The sequence below is a fragment of the Ochotona princeps genome, chromosome 6 (genome assembly GCF_030435755.1).
Source record: "Ochotona princeps isolate mOchPri1 chromosome 6, mOchPri1.hap1, whole genome shotgun sequence".
Classification (NCBI taxonomy): domain Eukaryota; kingdom Metazoa; phylum Chordata; class Mammalia; order Lagomorpha; family Ochotonidae; genus Ochotona; species Ochotona princeps.
The window spans coordinates 48094035-48116275 of record NC_080837.1 but is presented as its reverse complement, the minus strand read 5'-3'; the positions used below and the strand labels follow the sequence as shown (position 1 = coordinate 48116275).

General features: G+C 47.0%; 1 protein-coding gene across 1 annotated transcript; it reads left to right on the top strand.

Annotated features, from left to right (window-relative positions):
* The first annotated feature begins 5672 nt into the window (after nucleotides 1–5672).
* On the top strand, nucleotides 5673–8035 carry LOC101529040 (mast cell protease 4). Its single transcript, XM_004584731.2, has 5 exons — nucleotides 5673–5729; nucleotides 6304–6452; nucleotides 6860–6995; nucleotides 7207–7461; nucleotides 7892–8035. The coding sequence occupies exons 1-5, from the start codon at nucleotides 5673–5675 to the stop codon at nucleotides 8033–8035; spliced, it is 741 nt and encodes a 246-aa protein (XP_004584788.2).
* Nucleotides 8036–22241: the final 14206 nt, after the last annotated feature.

Sequence of the window (22241 nt, the reverse complement as noted above, 5' to 3'; positions counted from 1 at the left end):
TTGTACTCATATATTCAGGCCACCATCGCTAAAGAGAGAAATCATAGTGAAAACACCTCACACCTATCCAGGCACGCGTTGTCAATAAGGTGACCTGCAATATCAGCAGGAAGTTTGCTTCCTGCATAATTTTCAGTCTATCAAGAATGCCTAAGATTTTGAGGCCCTCAGACATTTGGTGGTCTGACTTTTGCTGGGGGCCGGGGGGTAGTCCTTCAATACCTGAACATTGCCTATGTATGTCTACAATCTCATCTTCTAAATAAACTTAGTGTAAATAAAATAAATCTTAAAAGAATAAAAAAGAGGAAAGACTCATAAAATGTTGTGGGATTTGTTTCCGATTGTCTGATATGCACACATCTTACAAAAGGTGTCTAGATTTCCTGCATCCCAGGTCTGATGAAGATGTCATCAGTGTAAGGCACCACTGGGAAGTGGTCAGGTCCCCTGACAGAGCTGTTACTATGGCCCCAATGAAGGCATAGTGCTGCTTTCCCCAGGGCAATAGCTGCAGGAGGGAGGATTTTTTTACCTCATCAATAAAATTATTCTAAGAGCAACTACAGTGGGTGTCCCTATCAGCTTGAATTTACAGGGACCAGCCCAGTGGTATAGAGGGTAAAGCCACTGCCTGCAGTACTGCCAACCTCTAGAGATATGGTCCAAGTTCCAGCTGTTCCACCTCTGACCCAGCTCCCTGCTGTGCACTTAGAAGGCAGGGAATATGGCTCAAGTGCTTGGGCCACTGCACTCATATGAGAGACTGTGAAGAAGCTCCTGACTCCGGACTTTGGAACAGCCCAGCTCCAATCACTATGACCATTTGAGGACCAGCAGATGGAAGCTATGTCTATACCTCTTTCTCTGTAACTTCCTTTTAAATAAATAAATAAATCTTAAAAGAAAAAAAAACGGGGTTCGACACAAAGACCTAATGGCTGGATCCTCACCTTGTATGCTCTGGGATCCCATATGGGCACCAGTTTAGGTCCTGGCTATTCCACTTCCCTTTTGGTTCCCTGCTTGTGGCCTAGGAAAGCAATGGAAGATGGCTCAGAGCCTTGGGACCCTATAATTGCGTGAAAGACCCAGAAGAAGCTCCTGACTCCTGGTTTTGTGCTGGCTCAGTTTCAGCTGTAATGGCCATTTAGGGAGTGAACCAGTGGATGGAAGATCTTTCTGTCTCTCCCTCTCTCTATAAATCTGCCTGTCCAAGAATGGATAAATAAATAAGTAATTTTTAAATTTACAATAATCCACCTTAATTCTCAAAGAGTCAGCTATCTTCTGCATAGACCAAACAGGTGAGCTGCCTGTAGGTGTAGGAAACATCACTCCTGCATCATTCAGTAACTTATGAGGGGCATTCATCCCTCAGATCCTCCATAAATGTAACAGTGCCCTGGGTTTACTATCATGGTGGATGAAGGTGGTTATGATGACTTCCTCATGGCCGTTAACAATATCACAGCTTCCAGTTCATAAGTCAGTCAACCATTGAGGAGATTATACCAGCTGCTGAATATTTCTCTTTCATATTCTGGATATGGAGAGATAACCAAAAGTTGACATGGATCTTCTATGCCCTCTGTGCATTGGGCTGAAATCATGTTGATCATCTCCATAAACTCCTCCTCAGACTGGTGTTATACAGAGATATCTTGGGTCTTCAGGGATTATTATCTATTCATTACCAGCACCCAGTAGTCAACAAAACAAACCAGGGCTACTGCTCAATTTTTTTCTCATAACCATTCTGGAGGATGATCACATGTGGCTTCGGACACGGCAAAGAGAAAGAGAAACAGGACACGTGTTGGCAAGAGCATTCAATCTTCTCCAATCAAGGAGCCCTGGGTCAGTGATCTGGTTCATGTCTAGCAACTATTTGAGATGCCTTGTGATATTCAAGACTTACATTACAGCATTTGTGCTTTTACAAATAAAGCTTCACAAGTCTCCCTACGAAGACATTGTGATCAATTGCCAAAGTCAGAGACCTCTATATGTCTAGTTATTTTGATTTTCTCCCACATCTCTTACACCCATTACTGTAACCAAGCCCACCTTATCTCAGGCACCCTGTCTTCTCTCCTTGGCCACAAAATCCCATCATCACCTTGGGATTCAGAGAGCCTAGCTCAATGGCAGCAGTTCCCACACCCATTCGGGGCCTGCAGTGAATTCCTACCAGCAGTCTTTGAGGCTGTCATTACTCCTCCCAGCACACACTTATGGGTAAGCCAGTCTTACATAACAAATTTATCTTCCTCTAAACCACATTAAAGATCCAGAATCTCAACTTAGAGAGCATTGGCCATAATGGGGAGGGTAAACGGGGAAATCACTGAGCCTATGGAACTGTATCACGAAAAAAAAAAAAAAAGACCATAGGCCGCTGTTGGGTCCATATTGCAATCTAAACAAGCAGCCAAGTAATGTGGACCACTTCAGTCTGCTAGAGCTACAAACCAGGCTGACCAACAATATCTTCATTCTATCCTATCTCATCATACTGAAATATAATCTCAGTTGTGTTGTTATTGATACAAACTAGCTAAAATCTCACTGCATAGATGTCATTACAATTCTGCATGGGTTAGAGCCCAGTACCATGGCTCAATTGACTAATCCTCCACCTTCTTCCCTGGGATCCCATATAGGCTCTGGTTCCTTTCCCAGCTGCTCCACTTTCCATCCAGCTCCATGCTTTATGGCCTGTGAAGCTGCAGAAGATGACCCAAAGCCTTGGGATCTGTACCCACATGGGAGACCTGGAAGAAGCTCCTGGCTCCAGGCTTCAGATCAGCTCAGCTCCAGCCATTGCAGACATTTGGGAAATAAACCAGCAGAAGGGAGATCTTTATCTCATCTTTTCTCTATAAATCTGCCTTTCCAGTAAAAATTTTGAAAAGTTTGAAAAAAGGAATTTGCGTGGATCACACTTACTTCTGGAACCTACTGGCATTTGCATCTACAAGTGACAAAAGATAATTGCAAATGAGCCCTTCCCCAGGATATACTCCTCCTTACCTGGGACTTGGGGGTATCACGTACCCACTCTCCTTTTACAGTCTCATAAGGAGCCAGACAATGAGGAAGTGTTCTCTCTCGTTCTCTCTCCCTCTCCATGGACTCAAGATGAAACTAGAAACATCTCTCCCACCTTTCCCCTCCTTGCCCATTCTATCCCTGAATATGATCCACAGGTGTCCAGAATTTCCTCACCTTTTAAAAAACTTTACCCCCAAAAAAAATTTAAAACAAAAGGCTATAACACATTGTTAAATAATTCAAATTCCCCTAGTCTCAATTTTTTCATCTGTAATATGTCAATAATATAATGCCTCTCAGGGTTGATGTAGAATGAATGAGAGAAAGTACAGACCTGAAATACAGCATATGTCATTTTTACCTGATGCTTGGTATTTACCTTCTTCACAAGGGGAATGAATCCTGTAGTTAATGATAGGTTACTATGTAACCAGACAGTCTTCTCCTTCCTTGGCAGCACATAAAACAGAGAATCTAGAGTAACACCTGAATAATGACAGTGTAAGTATCATCTCATTCTCAATGCAAATGTGACTCTCAATACACAAGTGAAAAACCCCAAGGTTGGCTCACTAGCTAATCCTCCACCTCCAAACTCAGGCATCCCAAATGGGCTCCGGTCCATGTCCCACATGCTCCACTTCCCACAGAGGGAGGGAAGAAAGGAGGGAAGGAAGGAAGGAACGAAGGAAGGAAAGAAGGAGAAACCCCAACCTCTCTGGAGAACATAAAAGTTTTCTTTTATATATTTTGTTTCTTTCTTCATTTGTTGGAGTAATCATCATCCTACCTCCCTTATTATTCAGATTAAATGAATAAAAACAGTATGATTTTCAGAATCTGACAACCTGAACTTTGGGTTTTGCCGCTACATGACATTTTCAGTTCCCATCGAGTGCTCCATGACAGAGTAACAACATTTACCCAAAACGGCAGTCAAAAAAGATTGATGAGATAATGCCTATAAAATCTTTTTTTTTTTTTTTAAGATTTTATTGTTATTGGAAAGCCGGATATACAGAGAGGAGGAGAGACAGAAAGGAAGATCTTCCGTCCGATGATTCACTCCCCAAGTGAGCCACAACGGGCCGATGCGCGCCAATCCGATGCCGGGAACCTGGCACCTCTTCCAGGTCTCCCACGCGGGTGCAGGGTCCCAAAGCTTTGGGCCGTCCTCGACTGCTCTCCCAGGCCACAAGCAGGGATGGGAAGTGGAGCTGCCGGGATTAGAACCGGTGCTCATATGGGATCCCAGGGCTTTCAAGGCGAGGACTTTAGCCACTAGGCCACGCCGCCAAGCCCAAAATCTTTTTTTTTTTTTTTAAGATATATTTATTGGGCCCGGCACCATGGCCTAGAAGCGAAAGTCCTCGCCTTGAATGCACTGGGATCTCGTATGGGCACCGGTTCTAATCCCAGCGGCCCCGCTTCCCATCAAGCTCCCTGCTTGTGGCCTGGGAAAGCAGTTGAGGATGGCCCAAAGCCTTGGAACCCTGCACCTGCTTGGGAGACCTGGAGGAGGTTCCTGGCTCCTGGCTTTGGATCAGCGCAGCACCGTCCGTTGCGATCGCTTGGGGAGTGAATCATCAGATGGAAGATCTTTCTCTCTGTCTCTCTTTATATATATCTGACTTTGTGATACAAAAAATAAATAAATCTTTTTTTATTTCCTTTAAATAAATCTTTTAAAAATTTATTTATTTTTATTAGAAAGACAGGTATACAGAAAGGAGGAGAGACAGAGAGGAAGATCTTCCATCTGATGATTCACTCCCCAAGCGGCCGCAATGGCTGGAGCTGAGCCAATCCAAAGTCCAGAGATTCTTCCAGGTCTTCCACATAGTTGCAGGGTCCCAAGGCTTTGAGCCATCCTCTACTATTTTCCCAGACCAGAAACAGGGATCTGGGTGGGAAGTGGGGCCGCTGGAATTAGAACCAGCATCCATATGGGTTTTCAGAGCGCTCAAAGTGAGGACCTTAGCTGCTAGGCCATCGTGCCGGGCCCGCTTATAAAATCTTATCCGTGTAAGAGCAATTGTAGATTTTCAGTTCCCTTCCTTCTTTCAATACCACATTCTGTTCATTATTTGGATTGAAGAAATGGCTGGTTTCCTTTGCCAACAGAGGCTACGGTCTGCAGGCTAAATCGTCTGCTCTCAGTCTTGGAAACACAATGTTTCTGAAACACAATCATACTCATTTGTTTTCATGATCTCTGTGGCCATTTTGCACAACGGCAAAGTAGTTAAGTCACCCAAGACAGTCTGGTCCTCAAAGCAGGAGATGTTGCCAGCTCAGGTAAAACTTTCTGATCCCTGTTTGAGATTCCCGCAGGGCCCAGAAGCTGTCTTCTCTAGTTGTTGAGCTTTCCAGCCCCCACATCCAAGGCTGCTTGGGTGAGAAAGGTGTATGCCTCACCCAGCAGCCGGGTCTCTCAGGATAACAGCTCAGCACAAGAATAATTGGAGGACTGCTAGCCCAGCATGAAAAACAACAGCATAACGTGGTAGACTATGGTTTTCACCCCTCCCCCATTCATCTGCTTCTTGGGTTATAAAGCAAGGGCGGGGAAAGAGGGACCAAAGCAGCTTGCCAGGCACAGCATCACTGGGGAAATGCAGGCTTTGCTCCTGTTGCTGCTCTTTCTCTTGCCTCCTGAAGCTGAAGCTGAAGCGGGTGAGTGCCGGGGTGAACTCCCTGTCCTGTGATCCTCAGCTGCCATTCCAAACACGTTGACCTGCCTCCAAAAGGACCCTCACATGATGCTGCAGGCTCTCCTTGTAGGTGTTCCCAGGAAAGTCTGGACTTGGGAGGATCACGTTGTTCCCCACAGGTGACGACACTTTCCCTCTGGTGAAAAAAATGCTGGGTGGAGAAAGAAGTGGGAAGCTGGTTTTGGAAGGCCCATTTAACCTGCTTTCTTCTACACACCCACTATTGTGATTCAGGGCGCTTCTCTGGCCTCCCTGCTGTGTGGAGGAGGTCAGCAGGAGGATGTTAAAACTTTCCTAGCGAAATAACAGCCTGGAATTGGGATGGACTGTTGTGTTCTGAGACGGAAGATGCGACTTGGCAGGGTGGGTTAGGATAGGGGAAGCCTGAAAGTGGGGATGCATGTAGGGACTGAGACCCCAAAAGAAGTAAGGAGGGCCAGGTAGAGACCCCCCAGCTTTGGCCTCCAGCCCCCTGCGCAGTGCTCTGTTGAAAGGCTCCATGTTTGTGGGCTCAGCATTCTCTCTTCCAGAGAAGATTATCGGGGGCACTGAGTGCAAGCCACACTCCCGCCCCTACATGGCCCATCTAAAGATCATCAACAACCGGGGCTTGCCCGACAGCTGTGGAGGGTTTCTCATAAGTCAAGATTTTGTGTTGACAGCTGCTCATTGTCAAGGAAGGTAAGAAACCTTTGAGTTTGTTTCCCTTTTTATGTAGAGAACTTGTCTGAGCCAAAGCTACTCCCAACTCTGCTGTGGCCAGCCTGTCTGTAGCTGGTCAGTGATGTGTATTGAGAGGACCTGGGCCACTGTGTTCATCCTCTCCCTCCCCAGTGGACAGAGCTGGGAGAGGGGGCTCAGATCAAGGAGAGGCCACCCCTCTTCCACTGGCCAGCAGAGTTCCCCCCATCCCAGGTGGCTGCTAGGGCCTCTTGCTTCCTACGGCGGCTGGGGTCCCTGAGGAAGCTCTCAACCCTCACAGGACCTCACCCCAGGAACAGGAGGTGACACTCTTGGTGTCCTTCCCTCACTGGATGGGTCCTGCTCAGGAGACTAGCACCTGCCCCTGCCTCTCCCCCTGTCCCCAGACACATCACTGTCACTCTTGGAGGTCATGACATGAAGCAGGAGGAATCTTCATGGCAGCAGATAGACGTCGCCGAACAGTTCATCCACCCCTATTACAACGCTCACACCCAGCTCAATGACATCATGTTACTGAAGGTACCACCATCCATCACACAGTTTTCAATTCCCCCTGCCTGTACCTTTCTCCTTCTCTCTTCCAACCCATTTTTCCCTGCCCTTCCTTCCCACCCTCCCACTGGGGTGAGACTGCTGGCCTGCCCAGGGATCCTCTATTAGACTCTACTCACACACACACTCCAGCCTGGGGCTGGTCATCCATCCACTCTCTCTGTCTCTCTGTCCACAGTTACAAAGGCATGCCAAGCTGACCGATGCTGTGGGGACAGTTCCCCTGCCTTCCTGGAGAACCTTTATTCAGACTGGAAGAATGTGCCGGACAGCTGGCTGGGGAAAAACAGGACTAACAGAGCCAATGTCCAATACCCTGAGGGAAGTGAAGCTGAGAGTCATGGACAGCGAGTCCTGCCACTATTTCTACTTTTACAGCCACAAACTTCAAATGTGCGTGGGAAATCCCAAGGCCAAAAGATCCGCATACAAGGTGACCACACAGCTTCACACAGGGACCTGGCACCCTTGGGAAGAGGGAGAGGTCAAGAAGTGTCCTAACACTGGGACCAGTGTCTGGGTGTGCTCCTAGGGTCGTGGACACTGGCATCCTCGTGGATTCTGGGATCCCACAGCCAAACCCCACCTTTAAGCTTTTTACCCAGTCTGCATAGAGGGTTCCAGGAGAAAAAGGAAGAAGGGAAGAGGGGCAGGATCTACAGCTGTGGATCCAGATTGGGGATGGGGGGAAGGCGCAAGGAGAACATTCACTAAATCTTTAACTTAGAACTACATGACAAACCAGGTGTCCCTACCTGCCTTTACGTTTCTTAGCGCCAACTAGGGTGGAATAGAACCATGATGGGGAATATTTGGGATGGAAGGGCAATCTTGGCTCATTATTTACTTTCTCTAATCCACAGGGAGATTCTGGGGGCCCCCTCTTGTGTGCAGGAGTGGCCCAAGGGATTGTGTCTTATGCAACTGGAGATGCACAGCCACCTGTGGTCTTCACCCGACTCTCCTCATATGTGCCCTGGATTCACAAAGTACTAAAGGATAACTAGCTTTCAGAGCCTGGCTGGCCTGGAGAGGGGTCTGTGAGCCAGGACTTTCTGGGCATACTCTCTGGGATACATGGGACCTGGAGCAGCCTGAGCCCAGCAAGGTTCTCAGAGGTACCCCGTCTTCCAATGGTGGTTCCAGCCTGTGTGGAATCCCCTCTGTGCTCACTTCCCCAGAGCTAGTCTACACCTCTCATCCAATTCTCCTCTCTCATTTAATGAAGATCACATTGGGGCTCCTTTCGGCCAGATGAATAATCAAGTTTCCAGTTGGCCTGTGTGCTATGTGATATGGATTATTCAAGAAAATACTTAGGATGTAACATTCAGACTAGACTAGAAGTGGCACCGTGGGATAAGCCTCTGCCTGCAATGCCAATATCTCATATGAGTGCCAGTTCTGAATCAGCTCCATGCTACTGCTAGAAAAGCAGCTAAAGATAGTCCAAGTACAATGAAACTGTTTACTCTATCTTGACAATAGAATTCTGGACTCTCTGCCATTGTCCAGGCCCACAATGATGGACATATGACTGAGTATGAAGAACTATATGTTAGTAATGATATAGAGGAACTGGGGGGAAGGGAACTGGGGAGGGGATAAGGGAATATGAAACTGTATTATAAAATAATAACAATAATAAAAAAAATTTTTAAAAAAAGATAGTCCAAGTACATGAGCCCTTGCCACACACATAGGAGACTTGAATGGAGTTTTAGGCTCCTGGCTTTAGCCTGGCTCAGCCCTGATCAATGGCAGCTATTAGGGAGTGAATGGGTCTCTCTCTCTCTCTCTCTCTCTCTCTCTCTCTCTCTCTCTCACAACTCTGCCTTTCAAATAAATTAAATAAACCATTTTTTAAGTCCAGAGTAATATTAGCATGGATTTGCTTCTCTTCCTCCTCCCACAATCCCTGAACCCCAGTGGTTTGCGCTCCACAACAAACTTCCCACAGTTGTTTCCACAACGGGTCAAGGAGAGGAATCCCAAACTTTAGTGTAAGCCTGGCCCAGGACTATATCAGAGCCACAGGAATTCTTGAGTTAGGTCAAGGTCTGCAAAGCTGGCTCCTGTCCATGAACATCAGCACACACTGAATCCCAAAACTGCCAGTGCCTGTGTGGGATCAGTGCCCTCGCTGCCATACATGCTGGTACCAGGAAAATGGAGCATGGACTCCAGGTGGCTCTTGGGAGCCTGCCACTAAGCCAACCCTCACAGGTGCCAAGGAGGTCACTAGGAGTCCCAAAAACACAGGCCCATCCCCGTGTCCTCTCCAACATGAGTAATCACTGCTCCTCCTTGCCCGAGGCAGTGACCCAGCATCTCCACCTTTCCCATTGCCTGCCAAGCCCACAGATCTAGGATCCTGGCTTTGATACTGACCAAGGGAAGCATCACCTACAAGACCTCTCATCTTTCTGACTCTATTAGAAAGACAAGCATGTACACAGTAAAACAAAGCCTAAAACCATCTCAAAACTAGAAAAGCTTACATTGAGCAGGATATTAAAAGCCTGATTTCTTTTTCTTAATTCTAGCTTTAAATTTACACAGTGAAATAGAGACTGTGAAATGGGAGGCGTGGAGAGCATAGATCTGGACACACAAGGAGCTGCTGCTAAGGTTCTGTTCCCTCTTTACCCTGGACCCTAAGAACAGTGCACACATGTAAAAGGCCCTCTTTCCAAGCCGCTGGGCAGCTGGGCTTGTGGGAAAGGCCATTGGCCTACCTGAACTGTCTGACCCACAGTAAGTAGTAGTTGATGCCGATGGCCAAGAACTGGGCTAAGCCTGCAGGCTGAGTTGGAATCCAAGTGCTTCCAGCATAGCCGCCACTGCAGACAGAGTAGCCTCATGTAGGGTCCTGTTGGTGGCCAGCCACCCTATCAAAGACAACAACTTCAGAGTAGGCATTGGACTCAGTTGCTAAAGGGTCACTTGGGACCCCCACATCCCTTATGGGAGTGCCTGTGTTGGAGTTTTGACTCGACTCTTAGTTCCAGCTTCCTACTAATGCCGATCCAGGAAGGCAGTGGGGATGACTCAAGTAGAGCTAGGAGCTACCTCCCCATGGAAAAGACCTGAGTTCCTGGCTCTCAGTTTCAGCCTGAGTCAGCCTAGCCTATGGGGACATCAGAGAAGTAAATCAGCAATTGTGATATCTCTCTCCCTCACCCCTCTCTGTGGTAAGAACCCCCTCATCACTGCAGTGTTAGTTTTGAGATGCGGTGGCAGACACCAGGCGTGATAACAGCGTCATGTGCTCAGCAAAGGAAGCAGTGCAGATAAGAGACCTTGGTCCAGGAGGGAGTGGTGGCAGCAGCCAGACAGCCCAGCCTGCACACAGTCTCTCAGGGCGTTACGACCTGTGATGCCAACAAGATGCCCAAGAGGCACATACCAAGGGTGCTCAGCAAAAGGGACAGTAAACAAAGAGAGCCACCTGCTTGTCAGCTAAACCTGCTCTCATGAAAGGGTAAATAAGATCGAAATGGCAGCAGGAAAGGATACATTTTTGAGGAAAAAATACAAGCAAAAGGGAAAAGAGGCCCAGGAAGCCACAAAGAAGCTAAAGAACTTTAGCCACAGAAAATGCAGCAACCAAGGACAAGGACCCGGCCTCCAGCAAGGCGGGAGAAGGGAGGGCAAACCTGACACATGCCCAGCACGCACCGCATCCCACAAATGCTCTCTGTCTCTGTCTCCCCTCTTGTTTGTTTATTTGTTTGTTTTAGAAAATTTATTTCATGGGGCAACATATCCCATTTTTTGTTTGTTTGTCTAAAGATTTGTTTATTTTTATTAGAAAAGCAGGGTTACTAAGAGAAGGAGAGACAGAAAGATCTCCCATCTACTGGTTCATTCCCCAAGCAGCCACAATGGCCAGCGCTGAGCCAATCTGAACCCAGGAGCTAGGAGCTTCTTCCATGTCTCCCAGGCAGGTGCAGGGTTCCAAGACTTTGGGCCTTCCTCTACTGTTTTCCCAGACCACAAGTAGGGAACTGGATAGGAAGTGGAGCAGCTAAGATATGAACCAGTTCTCATATGGGATACTGGTGGATGCAAGGTGAGGATTTAGCTGCTAGACCATCACATTGGACACAAGTAAAAACAAGGAAAAGACCTGGAAGAAGCTCCTGGCTTCAGACCGGTTCAACTCCAGCTGTTATAGGCACTTCGGGAGTGGATGTAATATCTTTCTCTGTCTTTCCTTCTCTCTGTAAATCTGCCTTCCAATAAAAATAAATTTAAAAATAATTGTTTATTGCAGGGGGTCAAGCAGTTGGGTCAGATGGCATGGGGATGTGATGAGCATAGCTCTTGGTTAGCAAGGCTGCAAGCAGTTTCCAGCTGCATGGCAAGGCCTGGCAGAATGTCTCTAATCACCTCATTGCTGCCTCACACCATTGTATGAACACTCGATCACCTCCCTGATATTTCATGGAATTCTCCTGATGGTGTTGCTTTTTATCTGCAAATTTTGAGATGATTTCTCTAACTTGTTTAATACTGGAAAGTGATTTTATCAATCACGTTATGGTAAAAGAGTCTTTAGCAACTTACGACAATGAGGCACAGCTAAAAGCATACAGTAGCACAATTGAGCCTATATTGTTTCCAAATGTCTTATTGTGTGCCCACTTTCGACCCGGAACTTACTCTAAGATGCATGATGTTCTCCATTAGAAATGGCTTGATAATATCTTGGAACAGATGGCAATCATGGAGATACAAAGAGTTTGTTTACCATGCAGCCTTGAACTGTTACAACACATGAAATGACGCATTTTGATTTCTCACCATGGAAAACAGAAAGTATGTGGGGCATCTTCTAAAGGGAGACAAATGTGAAAATGGTTTAAAATGGTTTAAAACCCCAAAGAAAAATGGTTTAAAACTTCCACCTTATATTGTCACTTATATTTAGGGAAAGAAAATAGTTTAAAAACATAAAAAGAAGTTTCTTGTAAAGGCCCTCTGTTTGTAGAAAGGCTGAGTTGCCCTGATCCTTTTCACTGCCCTTTAACAAAAGAACAAAAACCAATTGAATCAGTACTAGGTGAAGGTGATGGTAATTAGTATATGACTGATTATAAGATTTAATTAAAATCTATTATATATGCCATTATAAATTCCTTTCATTTATGAGCTTTCTTTTTAATTCTGTATTCTTAATATTTTAAGTAATATTAGTTCAGCTTTAGTGGAAATTGATTTTGGGTATAAGTAAGCCACTTGTCACTATGTAACCACATGTGCTGCCAACTGTGGAGTTCCTGGCTTCAGCCAGGTGACTGCAGGTTTGAATGAGTAATGATTTGCTGAAAATGTTTCCTTTGAAATAAAATAATAATAATGTGAATTGTTTTTGTAAGCATTCTTTTAACCATAAAGTAAAAGTGAAACAATTGGATGTTGTGCAAAAGCTTGTGACGATTTCTGCAAAAATAAAGCAGGCAGGGCTTGGCAGCGTGGCCTAGTGGCTAAGGTCCTCGCCTTGATCCCATATGGGCGCTGGTTCTAATCCCGGCAGCTCCACTTCCTCTCTATCTCTCCTCCTCTCAGTATATCTGACTTTGTAATAAAAATAAAATAAATCTTAATAAAAAAAATCTGGGTTTCCAATTAAAAACATATTTAAAAAAATAAATAAAAATAAATAAAGCAGGCAGCTTTTTTGAGTTGACCTTTATGAGCTTCATGCTGTAGTGGTCGATGTTTGTTCTTATCTTCTCACTGATCCACGCATCCTTTGTAAGTTCTCAAGTCAGCCAGAGCTGGTCTCTGGCAATTTATTTTTACTTGAAAGGCAAATTTTATGGAAAGAGAAAGATAGCAAGAGATTCACCACCCACTAGTTCATTCCCCAAATGGCCAAAATAGGGCCATTCTCAGCTGCTATTTCAAGGCCCTAAGCAGGGAGCTGGATCGCAAGTGGAGCAGCTGGGACACAGATCGGCGCCAATAAGGGATTCAGGATCCACAGGCAGAGGATTAGCCCCTAAGCCATGGTCCTGGCCCCAACTCTCTTCTTTCTTCTACAGCCCAGAGGACTGTCCAAGATGTTTACTGGCTTCGGCAACATTTTGAAGAAGGAGGAAATCAGGGTTGGTGCTATGGTTAGGCCTAGGTCTAGGCCTCTGCCTACAACACCCACATCCCATATGGGCACTGTTTGTGGTCCTTGCCACTCAACTTCCCATCTAGCTCCCGGCTTATAGCTTGGGAAAGCAAGGCAGGATGACCCTGAGCCTTGGGCCCCTACACCCACGTGAGGAGACCTGAAAGAAGCTCCTGGTTCTTGCTTTCCAACTGGCTCAGCTCCAGCTATTGCAACCATTTGGGAAGTGAACAAATAAAAGGAAGATTTCTCTCTGTGTCTCTCTCCCTGTAATTCTGACTTCCAAATACAAATAAATAGAGTCCAGCATGATGGCTCAATGGCTAAATCCTCACCTTGCAAGCCCCGGGATCTCATATGGGTGCTAGTTCGTGTTCCAAATGCTCCACTTCCAATCCAGCTCTCTGTTTATGTCCTAGGAAAATAATAGAGGACAGCACAAAACTTTGGGACCCTGCACCCAGGTGGGAAATGTGGAAAAAACCCCTGGCTCCCAGCTTCGAGTCAGCTCAGCTCCAGTCATTGCAGCCAGATATGAAATGAAAGATATTTCTCTCTGTAACTCTACCTTTCCAATAAAAATTTTAAAATCTTTATCTATATGTAAATCTTTTTAAAGAGGAAAGGAATCCCACTTCTTACACTTCTTAATGTGTAAATTATTTTTAAGAGGTAAAATCACTAGCTGCTTCTTTTTCCATGTAACAAGGAAACTTTAGGATATTTGTAGTATAGGAAGATTGGCCTATTAACAGTTAAAATTCCAAGTGGAAAGGTAGTTTTGTGTCCTATTATGCAAATCAATACAAGTGAAGTCACAGTTACATACTCACTGTGCCTTGAACATAGCAGTCACCTCAAGTCCTGTGTTGGAGATGTGTTTCCTACAGTGACAATGTCTTCGAATTGCTTCTGAAAGCCTTGGCTGCCCCTGTCAGAAGCAAGAGGCCCTCTGTAACAGCTTGCAAGTAGAAATCCAGTTTTGCTAGTAATTTTGTTGTTGTGCTGTGAAAGATTGACTATTTGAATCCAAGCTGCATTTGATATTAAACCATGAACAAGGGAGACACAGCGAAAGCTTAGCAGCATTCGATATTTAATATCCTCCTCAGGAAAATCTACCTTATGTGTTAAGCTTGCGAAGTCTCTGGAACCATTGCTTTAAAAAATCACAAGGCAGAATTTTTTAGGGTTTTCAGCGAGTGTGTATAAGATCATGTCAACACTGAAACGTCTGTGTTCTGGTCCTCTGAGCAATTACAAACATCTCAGTGATGGGGAAAAGAGGAAGAGCTTTGACCACACTCGGGAAAAGGGCCTCGAAACAGCTGAGACAGCACGTGGTGCACACAAGCCAGTGCCGACTGAGTTTCTCACAGCTACCAAGGCCCAGACCAAGAAGCAACAGCAAAATGTCTACTCCAGCCCTGGGGACTGTCTCTCCTGCACCTCTGCTCCCCCAGCAATGTCCTCCCTCACATAGAGGACCTAACCGGCAAGTTACCCGGGCAGCTTCATGGGTGACAATATTACATCACACACACACCCCCAATAAATACATTGAAGTTACAACTCCCAGTGCCTCCAAATGTGACCCGGTTCAGAAGTAGGATTGTTCTACAAGTAATCAGATAAAATGTGGCCAACCTGGAGTAGCACTAAATGCACTGTCCCCTACAGGGTGTGCTCCTCCTAGGCTGAGTCCCATGGGGCCTCTCCTGCCTCCACTAGATGTCCCTCACTCAGTCACATTCCCACCTTAAGGGTCTCTGAACTGTAGATAAAACCATGAAGTTCACCACCATATCCAATAGCAGGAGCAGGCCAGAGAGAAGACAATCTTTACACAAATGCACAGGTGACACAACAGAAGGAAATGTGAGCAGATGGTGAGTCCTCAGTTGTCCCTGGTCCCTGATGGGGTCCATGCCCTTTCCTCGTCCCAGCCTGGCAGGTGAGGCAGACCTGGACTTGGTGGATTGACCCTTGGTATTGTGGTGTGATCGGACCAGCCCTGTGCTGTCTCTCTGATTCCCATCACGCAAATGAAAAAGAGAAATCCTACATTAACTCCTCTACCACTTTGTATGGCTGATGCAGGACCATGGGACAAGACCTCCAGCTCCCGATGGAGAGGCAGTGCAGGAAGGCCAGATATTGTATGTAAGGCTGCTACTTTTCGCATTGTTAGAATAAGAATGTTAAGCACATGCACTAAAATATTTAGGACAAACACTAAAACCTAGTTGTTGTTCATCCAAAATGCAGATTAAACTGGACATTCTGTTTTAAGTTGTACTGGACTGCCTATGATGTTGATATATGAGAAGACATTAAGAATGGAACATGCATAAATGTTATTCTAGAAAGGTTCAGAGATGTGAGGTTTAGTCAAGGGAGGCAGAGGACCTACCCAACATATACTAAGGAATCAATCACCCCTGTTACAAGCCCAAGCTGAGAGCAAGTGCATAGTGCAATGTCTATGTCCCCTGAGTGTCACATCTCTGACCTAAAGACTTAGAAATCCCCAAGGCAGTGACCCATCACCATGGTACCTGCCATTTCGTTCACATCCAGGGAAAACAACAGATACATCCTTGAAATCCAGCCCTGACAGCGATGAGCTGGCTGACCCCGATCACGTCAATGTGTCAGAGTTCCAATTCTACATCTGTAGTTTGGCAGTGATGATTCCTCCTGAGGTCTTTGTGCACAAACAGACTGACAATCCAACCCTGACACTGGATATGCCACATTTCAGCTATTTCAGGCTTGATTCCTAATTTGTGAATGGGAAGCCCTAGTGCATTCCCTGGCAAAATCTTCCTTCTCCCACATCTGTACATTGATCACTGGGATTTCACTATTACTCTTTGGTGGAAGAGCACAAAGTTTCTGTATTTGGAATTTTTTAATTTTGTTTTTTATTAGAAAGACAGATATACAGAGAGAAGAACAGACAGAGACAAAGATCTTCCATCTGCTGGTTTACTCCCCAAGTAGCCACAATGGCCAGAACTGAGTCCATCCAAAGTCAGGAGCTTCTTCCACATCTCCAACAGGAGTGCAGGGTCCCAAGGCTTTGGGCCATCCTCTACTGCTTTCCCAGGCCACAAGCAGGAAGCAGGGAGCTAGATGAGAACTGGAGCAGCCAGGACACGAACCAGCACCCAAATGGGATCCTGGCAGATACAATGTGAGGATTTAGCCACTAAGCTATCACACCTGGCCCTGGAAGATTTTTTTTTAATCTAATACTGAACTATAAGATTTGACAGTTGGATTTATCAGATTAAAATACTGACTTCATGGGCTTGCAAGGAAGATCACACTGCCAACATCTGTGATGACACACGATATGCACAGGCGGTCGGCCAGTGCCGCTGCCTTTGTGATCATGTGTGTAAAGTTCTGTGCCAGGCTCTGACCCCAGCCTGCACCAATTCTCCTTGGATTTCCCTTGGAACCTTGGGGTATTTCTGCCAACCAACATTTGCTTCAGAGGAAGGGGGAGATCCAGACCAGTGTTTTACCAATTGCACATAAACGTGCTTTACAAGTCAGTGTTGCTTAGGTTTTAACAGGTAGTGAAATAGAAGAAAAACAAACAGAAAGCAGTACACATGGTCAGGACAAGTGCCACTTCCTGACACCCCTGATGCATCTCTATGTGCATGCTTTTTTATTTTTTGTGGTTTTTTTAAAGATTTATTTTGTTTTTTATTGGAAAGGCAGAGTTACAGAGAGAAGGAGAGACAAAGATCTTCCATCCCAAGCAGCCACAACAAGCAGAACTGAGCCAATCCTAAGCCAGGAGCCAGGAGCTTCCTCCAGGTCTCCCATGCAGGTGCAGGTTTTGGGAAGGCTTTGGGCCATCCTCAACTACTTTCCCAGGCCACAAGCAGGGAGCTGGGTGGGAAGTAGAGCAGCCAGGATACAAGCCTGCACCTATATGGGATCCTGTTGGTTGCAAGGTGAGGATTTAACCCTTAGACTATTGCGCTGGGCCCTATGTACATGTTTTGGACTCATATATGTGTATATGTAAATATATATGTGTGTGTGTTGTGAGCCATAACCTTAGAAGCACATACAAGGACTCAGTATTGTGCCATAGCCCACAAAGCCACTACCTGTGACGCCGGAATCCCATATGTGATCCCATATCTGTGTCCTGGCTGCTGCACTTCAAATTCAGTTCCCTGCTAATAACCTGGGGAAAGCAGCAGAAAATGGGCCAAACACTTGATACCCACATGGGAGACTCAGAAGTCCTTGGCTCCTGGCTTTACCCTGGCCCAGGCCCGGCTGTTTGGAGAATAAACTAGCACATGAAAGGGCCATCTCTCTCATTCTCTAACGCTGATTTTCAAATAAATAAACAAATCTTTAAGGGGAAAAGGGATGCATGCTCCGAATGCTCACCATGAATACCCCAGCTCTGTGTTCCTGACAGGCCTTAGCCAGCACCCCTCCGGGAAAGAAGGGGCCCTCCATGTCCCACCCTCTGCAGCAGGGCTGAGGTTCCACCTGGGAGCCCACCCATGGGACGTAGGGCCTCCATTTCACTTGTAGCAAAAGAGGCAGTAAATCTGGGGGAACTTCTGGCCAGCAGCACCCCCAGGAGAGCGAGAGGCACAACCTGACCACACAGTTCCTGTAGTGCTCAGTCCTGTCCCTCCCCTCCCCCCTTGCCTGTGGGGCAATAAAACCCCCAAAACCGCAAAGGGAACCGGCCAGTACCTGCAGGCAGCCCCCAGAGAAGATGCGTTTTCTCCTCCTCTCTCTGCTGCTCTTGCTCCTAGACAGCGGAGCTGAAGCCGGTGAGTACTGGGTTCCCCGCTCCCCGCCCCCTGCAACCTGCAGGAGCCGCTGCTGAGACCCCACTGCTCAGGGTGCTTAGAGCTGGCCTTCACGCAGGGCTGGGAATCTCTCTCCAAGAGCTACATGGTGGGAGTTTCCACTGGGCTATACACACGCCTCAAGCTATACCCTACAACATCCCCGGAAACAAAGAATCCCACCTGGACCGGGGGAAACTCAAGAGGCAATGAGAGGAAGAAAGGGACCCTAGATGGGGACAGACAGGTGGCCCTCAGCTTCTAAGCTGCCAACATCCCTGATCCCTCGTAACCTGGCCCTATGTCACTGCTCCTGGGCAGATTTGGATAGCTCGTCCTGCACTGAGACAGAGGAGGGTCTGGGCAGGGCCATTGGAAGGTGGAAATGTCTGAAGAGCGTCTAAAGCGGAGGCCTTCCTGGAGGGAATGGGCGAATGTGCCCGGAGGCTGCGGGTGCTGAAAGCAGATGCAGCAGATGCGAGCAGGGCAGGTAGAAGACAGGGCCAGAAGGAGACGCAAGCGCAGCCTGGCCCAATCATAACGCACGCTGGAGAGTGTGGCGATGCATATGTTCAGGGTCCTCTGTCCTAGGAGAGATCATTGGAGGCACGGAGTGCAAGCCTCACTCCCACCCCTACATGGCCCTCCTGGAAATCACCATCAGCTCCAAGAACCATCGGACCCTGTGCGGTGGCGTCCTGATCCTATGGAACTTCGTGCTGACTGCGGCTCACTGTGCAGGCAGGTGAGCCCACCGGGTCCTGCTTCTTACAGACAATCGGGATATCTGCCTGCGGTCGCCAGTGGAGGGGCTGAAAGGGGCTCATGGACCCAAGTCAATCTTGGGTCTCCAAAATAGGAGAGGCATCCTCAGCCACAGTGCTCACTGAGCGTGTGTGTGTGCGCTCTCACACACACGTATACCCATCTCTCTGTCTCTGTAACTGTGCCTTATTTTTTTTTTAAGATTTATTTATTTATTTTATTACAAAGCCGGATATACAGAGAGGAGGAGAGACAGAGAGGAAGATTCTCCATCTGATGATTCGCTCTCCAAGTGAGCCGCAACCGGCCGGTGCGCACTGATCCAATGCCGGGAACCAGGAACCTCTTCCAGGTCTCCCACGCGGGTGCAGGGTCCCAAAGCATTGGGCCGTCCTCGACTGCTTTCCCAGGCCACAAGCAGGGAGCTGGATGGGAAGTGGAGCTGCCGGGATTAGAACCGGCGTCCATATGGGATCCCGGGGCGTTCAAGGCGAGGACTTCAGCCGCTAGGCCACGCTGCCGGGCCCAGCTGTGCTTTATTTTTAAAGAATTATTTTACTTCTTTAAAAGGCAGAAGTAGAGAGATCCTCCATCTGCTTCAGGTTTACTCCTTCAATGGCCAACTGGGCCAGGCCGAAATCAGGAGCCAGGGATCCCGGCACTGCAGGCAGAACATCAGCCTGTTGCGCCACTATCAGCCCAAGGAAAGATCTTCTATCTTTACTTTTGGATTTTATTTGTTTGATATTTGTTGAGAATTTTTGCACTATGTTCGAATTTGCAGTTTTCTTGCCTCAATGTGCGCTTGTAGTACAAGGGCAATGCTGGCCTCCTGGAGGGAGCGTGTTAGCATTCTCTCCCTTTAAATTTTTTGGGAACAGTTTAAAGAAAGTTGGTTTCATTCCTGCTTCAGAATGATGCGAAACTCATTAGGGAAGAGTCTGATTCTGAGAAGTTCTTGATTTGGAGATTTTTGTTTATTTATTTTTGTTTTGTTTTTTCTACAGATTTGTTTATTTGAAAGGCAAGTTGATTTCTAGTTTTGTCCTATTGTGGATAGAAAAGATACATGATATGATTTTCTTGGAATTTTCTGGGACTTGTTTTGTGGTTTAATATAAGATCTATTCTGAAGAATACACCATATGTTAATGGAAAACGTGTATTCTGCAGCTGTGAAGTGACATTTTCTGTAAATGTCTGATAACTACATTCAGTCTACAAGATGGTTTAATTCTGGTGTTTCTTTGTTGACTTTTTGTCTGCATATTTGTTCGTCAATAGCAGTGGTGTATTGAAATCTCTTGCTATTAATGAACTAAAGTCTTCTTTGCTTTTGGATCTGATAACATCTGTCTTATGAAATGGGGGCTAGGACATTAGATGCATATTTTTTATAAGATTTATTTATTTTTATTACAAAGTCAGATATACAGAGAGGAGGAGAGACAGAGAGGAAGATCTTCTGTCCAATGAATCACTCCCCAAGTGAGCTCAATGGCCGGTGCTGTGCCTATCCAAAGCCAGGAGCCAGGAACTTCCTCCAGGTCTCCCACACGGGTGCAGGATCCCAAAGCATTGGGCCGTCCTCGATTGCTTTCCCAGGCCATAAGCTGGGAGCTGGATGGGAAGCAGAGCTGCCGGGGTTAGAACCAGTACCCATATGGGATCCCGGCGTGTTCAAGGCGAGGACTTTAGCTGCTAGGCCACACTGCCAGACCCAGATACATATATTTTTACAAATGGGGCCAGCATCATGACACAGCAGTTTAAGCTACTCTTTATGCTGCTGACATCCCAGACTGGAATGTTGGTTCAAGTCCCAGCTACTCTGCTTCTGATCCAACTCCCTGCTAATATGCTTCAGAAAACAATGGAATACGGCCCAAACACTTGGGACCCTGTCACCTCCATGGCATGGTGTTTCAGGCTCCTGTCTTCAGCTTGACCCCGATCCTAGATGTTGCAGGCATTTGGGAATGAACCATGGATGGAAGGTCAGTCTCTCTCTCTCTCTCTCTCTCTCTCTCTCTCTCTCTCTCTCTCTCTCCTCTTTCTCTCTCTCCCCTTTACTCTATCCTCCAAATAAATAAATCTGAAAAAAAAGAAAAGAAAATTTTCACATAACCAAAGAAAAATCCAAAGAATGAAAAAATAACCTCTATTTCATAAGGACCTTTATGTCCAAAATGGGTAAGGAACTCAAACGCAACGGCAAGAAGAACAACCTGGCTGTAATAGCAGGCAAAGGGCCTGAGCCACTGAGCGTGAACTCAAACAACGGCAAGAAGAACAACCTGGCTGTGATAGCAGGCAAAGGGCCTGAGCCCCTGAGCGTGGAGGAGGCTCCCTCTGAACTAGACCGCTGCCTTGGTTTACCTCCACCCCAAAACAAGCAGTCCCTGAGGCCTCCTGGGAGAGAAAAGCCAGGGGGAGGAGGAGCCGGCAATCTACAGCGGCCCAATGAGGCCTGTCAGGGCACGCCTCCTCTTCTGAGGTTAGAGCCCCAGGGGTCTCAATTCAGGCTCTGTTCACCCCTCCCCAACCCTCACTCTACCCTAACTTCACTCTACCCTAACCCCCTGCAGGAAGAAGAGGAAGTGGCATGATAAGGGGCGGGACCCAGCAGCTTACACTATGCTTCAGGCTACTTGTCCTCTCCCTCCTGATGGGACATGAAATGGATACCCCGGGGCCCTCCTGTTTCCTCCCAGGTCCTTACTTCCCTGAAGAGACACATCATAAGGCAGCGTTGGGGTCCAAGGGGGAGAGGCCCAACACTTCCCATCCATCCTGCTCACAGGTAGACAGGTGCCGAGGTCTCAGTTCCATCCCCCCAGAGCCACAGCTCTCTTCTGGGGTTCCTTTGGGAACAAGACTTCTCCACCTGCTGGAAACCCCTGGTCTCCTATCCACCCCACCCCTGCCAGCAACACACAGACAGTTGGGAGCCAGGTCTTGGAGACCCTGTGGGACCTGGGGAGCTTTGAAGCAGGGGCCTCTCCCCCTCGCCAAGCCTCAGAATCTAGCCCTGCTCTGTCCACAGCCACTGTCTAGCCCTGCTCAGACCCTGCCAGCAACTCAGAACCCAGCTCAGCCAGTCACAGAGTTCCTGTCCTCCCCAAGCCTGCTGCTCCCCTCTGCTGGATCCTGTGCCTCCCCACACCTTCTGGAACTGAGCAAGTTGCCCCCACACCTCCACTTTGGGTTCACAGAGCCCACCAGGATTTCAGCAGGTCCTCTTCCACTGTCCCAGGCCCTGGCTTCTAGGGCAGGAAGTGAAAGGAGCCCAAATACCTGTTTGTACCTTATGCTCTTGGAATAAATAAATAGAGAATTTCCCACCAGGAACTCTCACACTATATTTTTTTAATTATTTTATTTTTTATGTTATTTACTTAGTTGAGAAGAATGTATGCCATATGGACCACTGATTAAGGTAGGGAGGGTTGAGACATGGAGAAAAGTGGGTGA

Coding starts and splice junctions, on each gene's coding strand:
- LOC101529040 (XM_004584731.2), top strand. CDS start 5,673: ATGCAGGCTTTGCTCCTGTTGCTGCTCTTTCTCTTGCCTCCTGAAGCT. Junction 5,730..6,303: donor CTCCTGAAGCTGAAGCTGAA/GCGGGTGAGTGC, acceptor TCTCTTCCAGAG/AAGATTATCGGGGGCACTGA. Junction 6,996..7,206: donor ATGACATCATGTTACTGAAG/GTACCACCATCC, acceptor CTCTGTCCACAG/TTACAAAGGCATGCCAAGCT.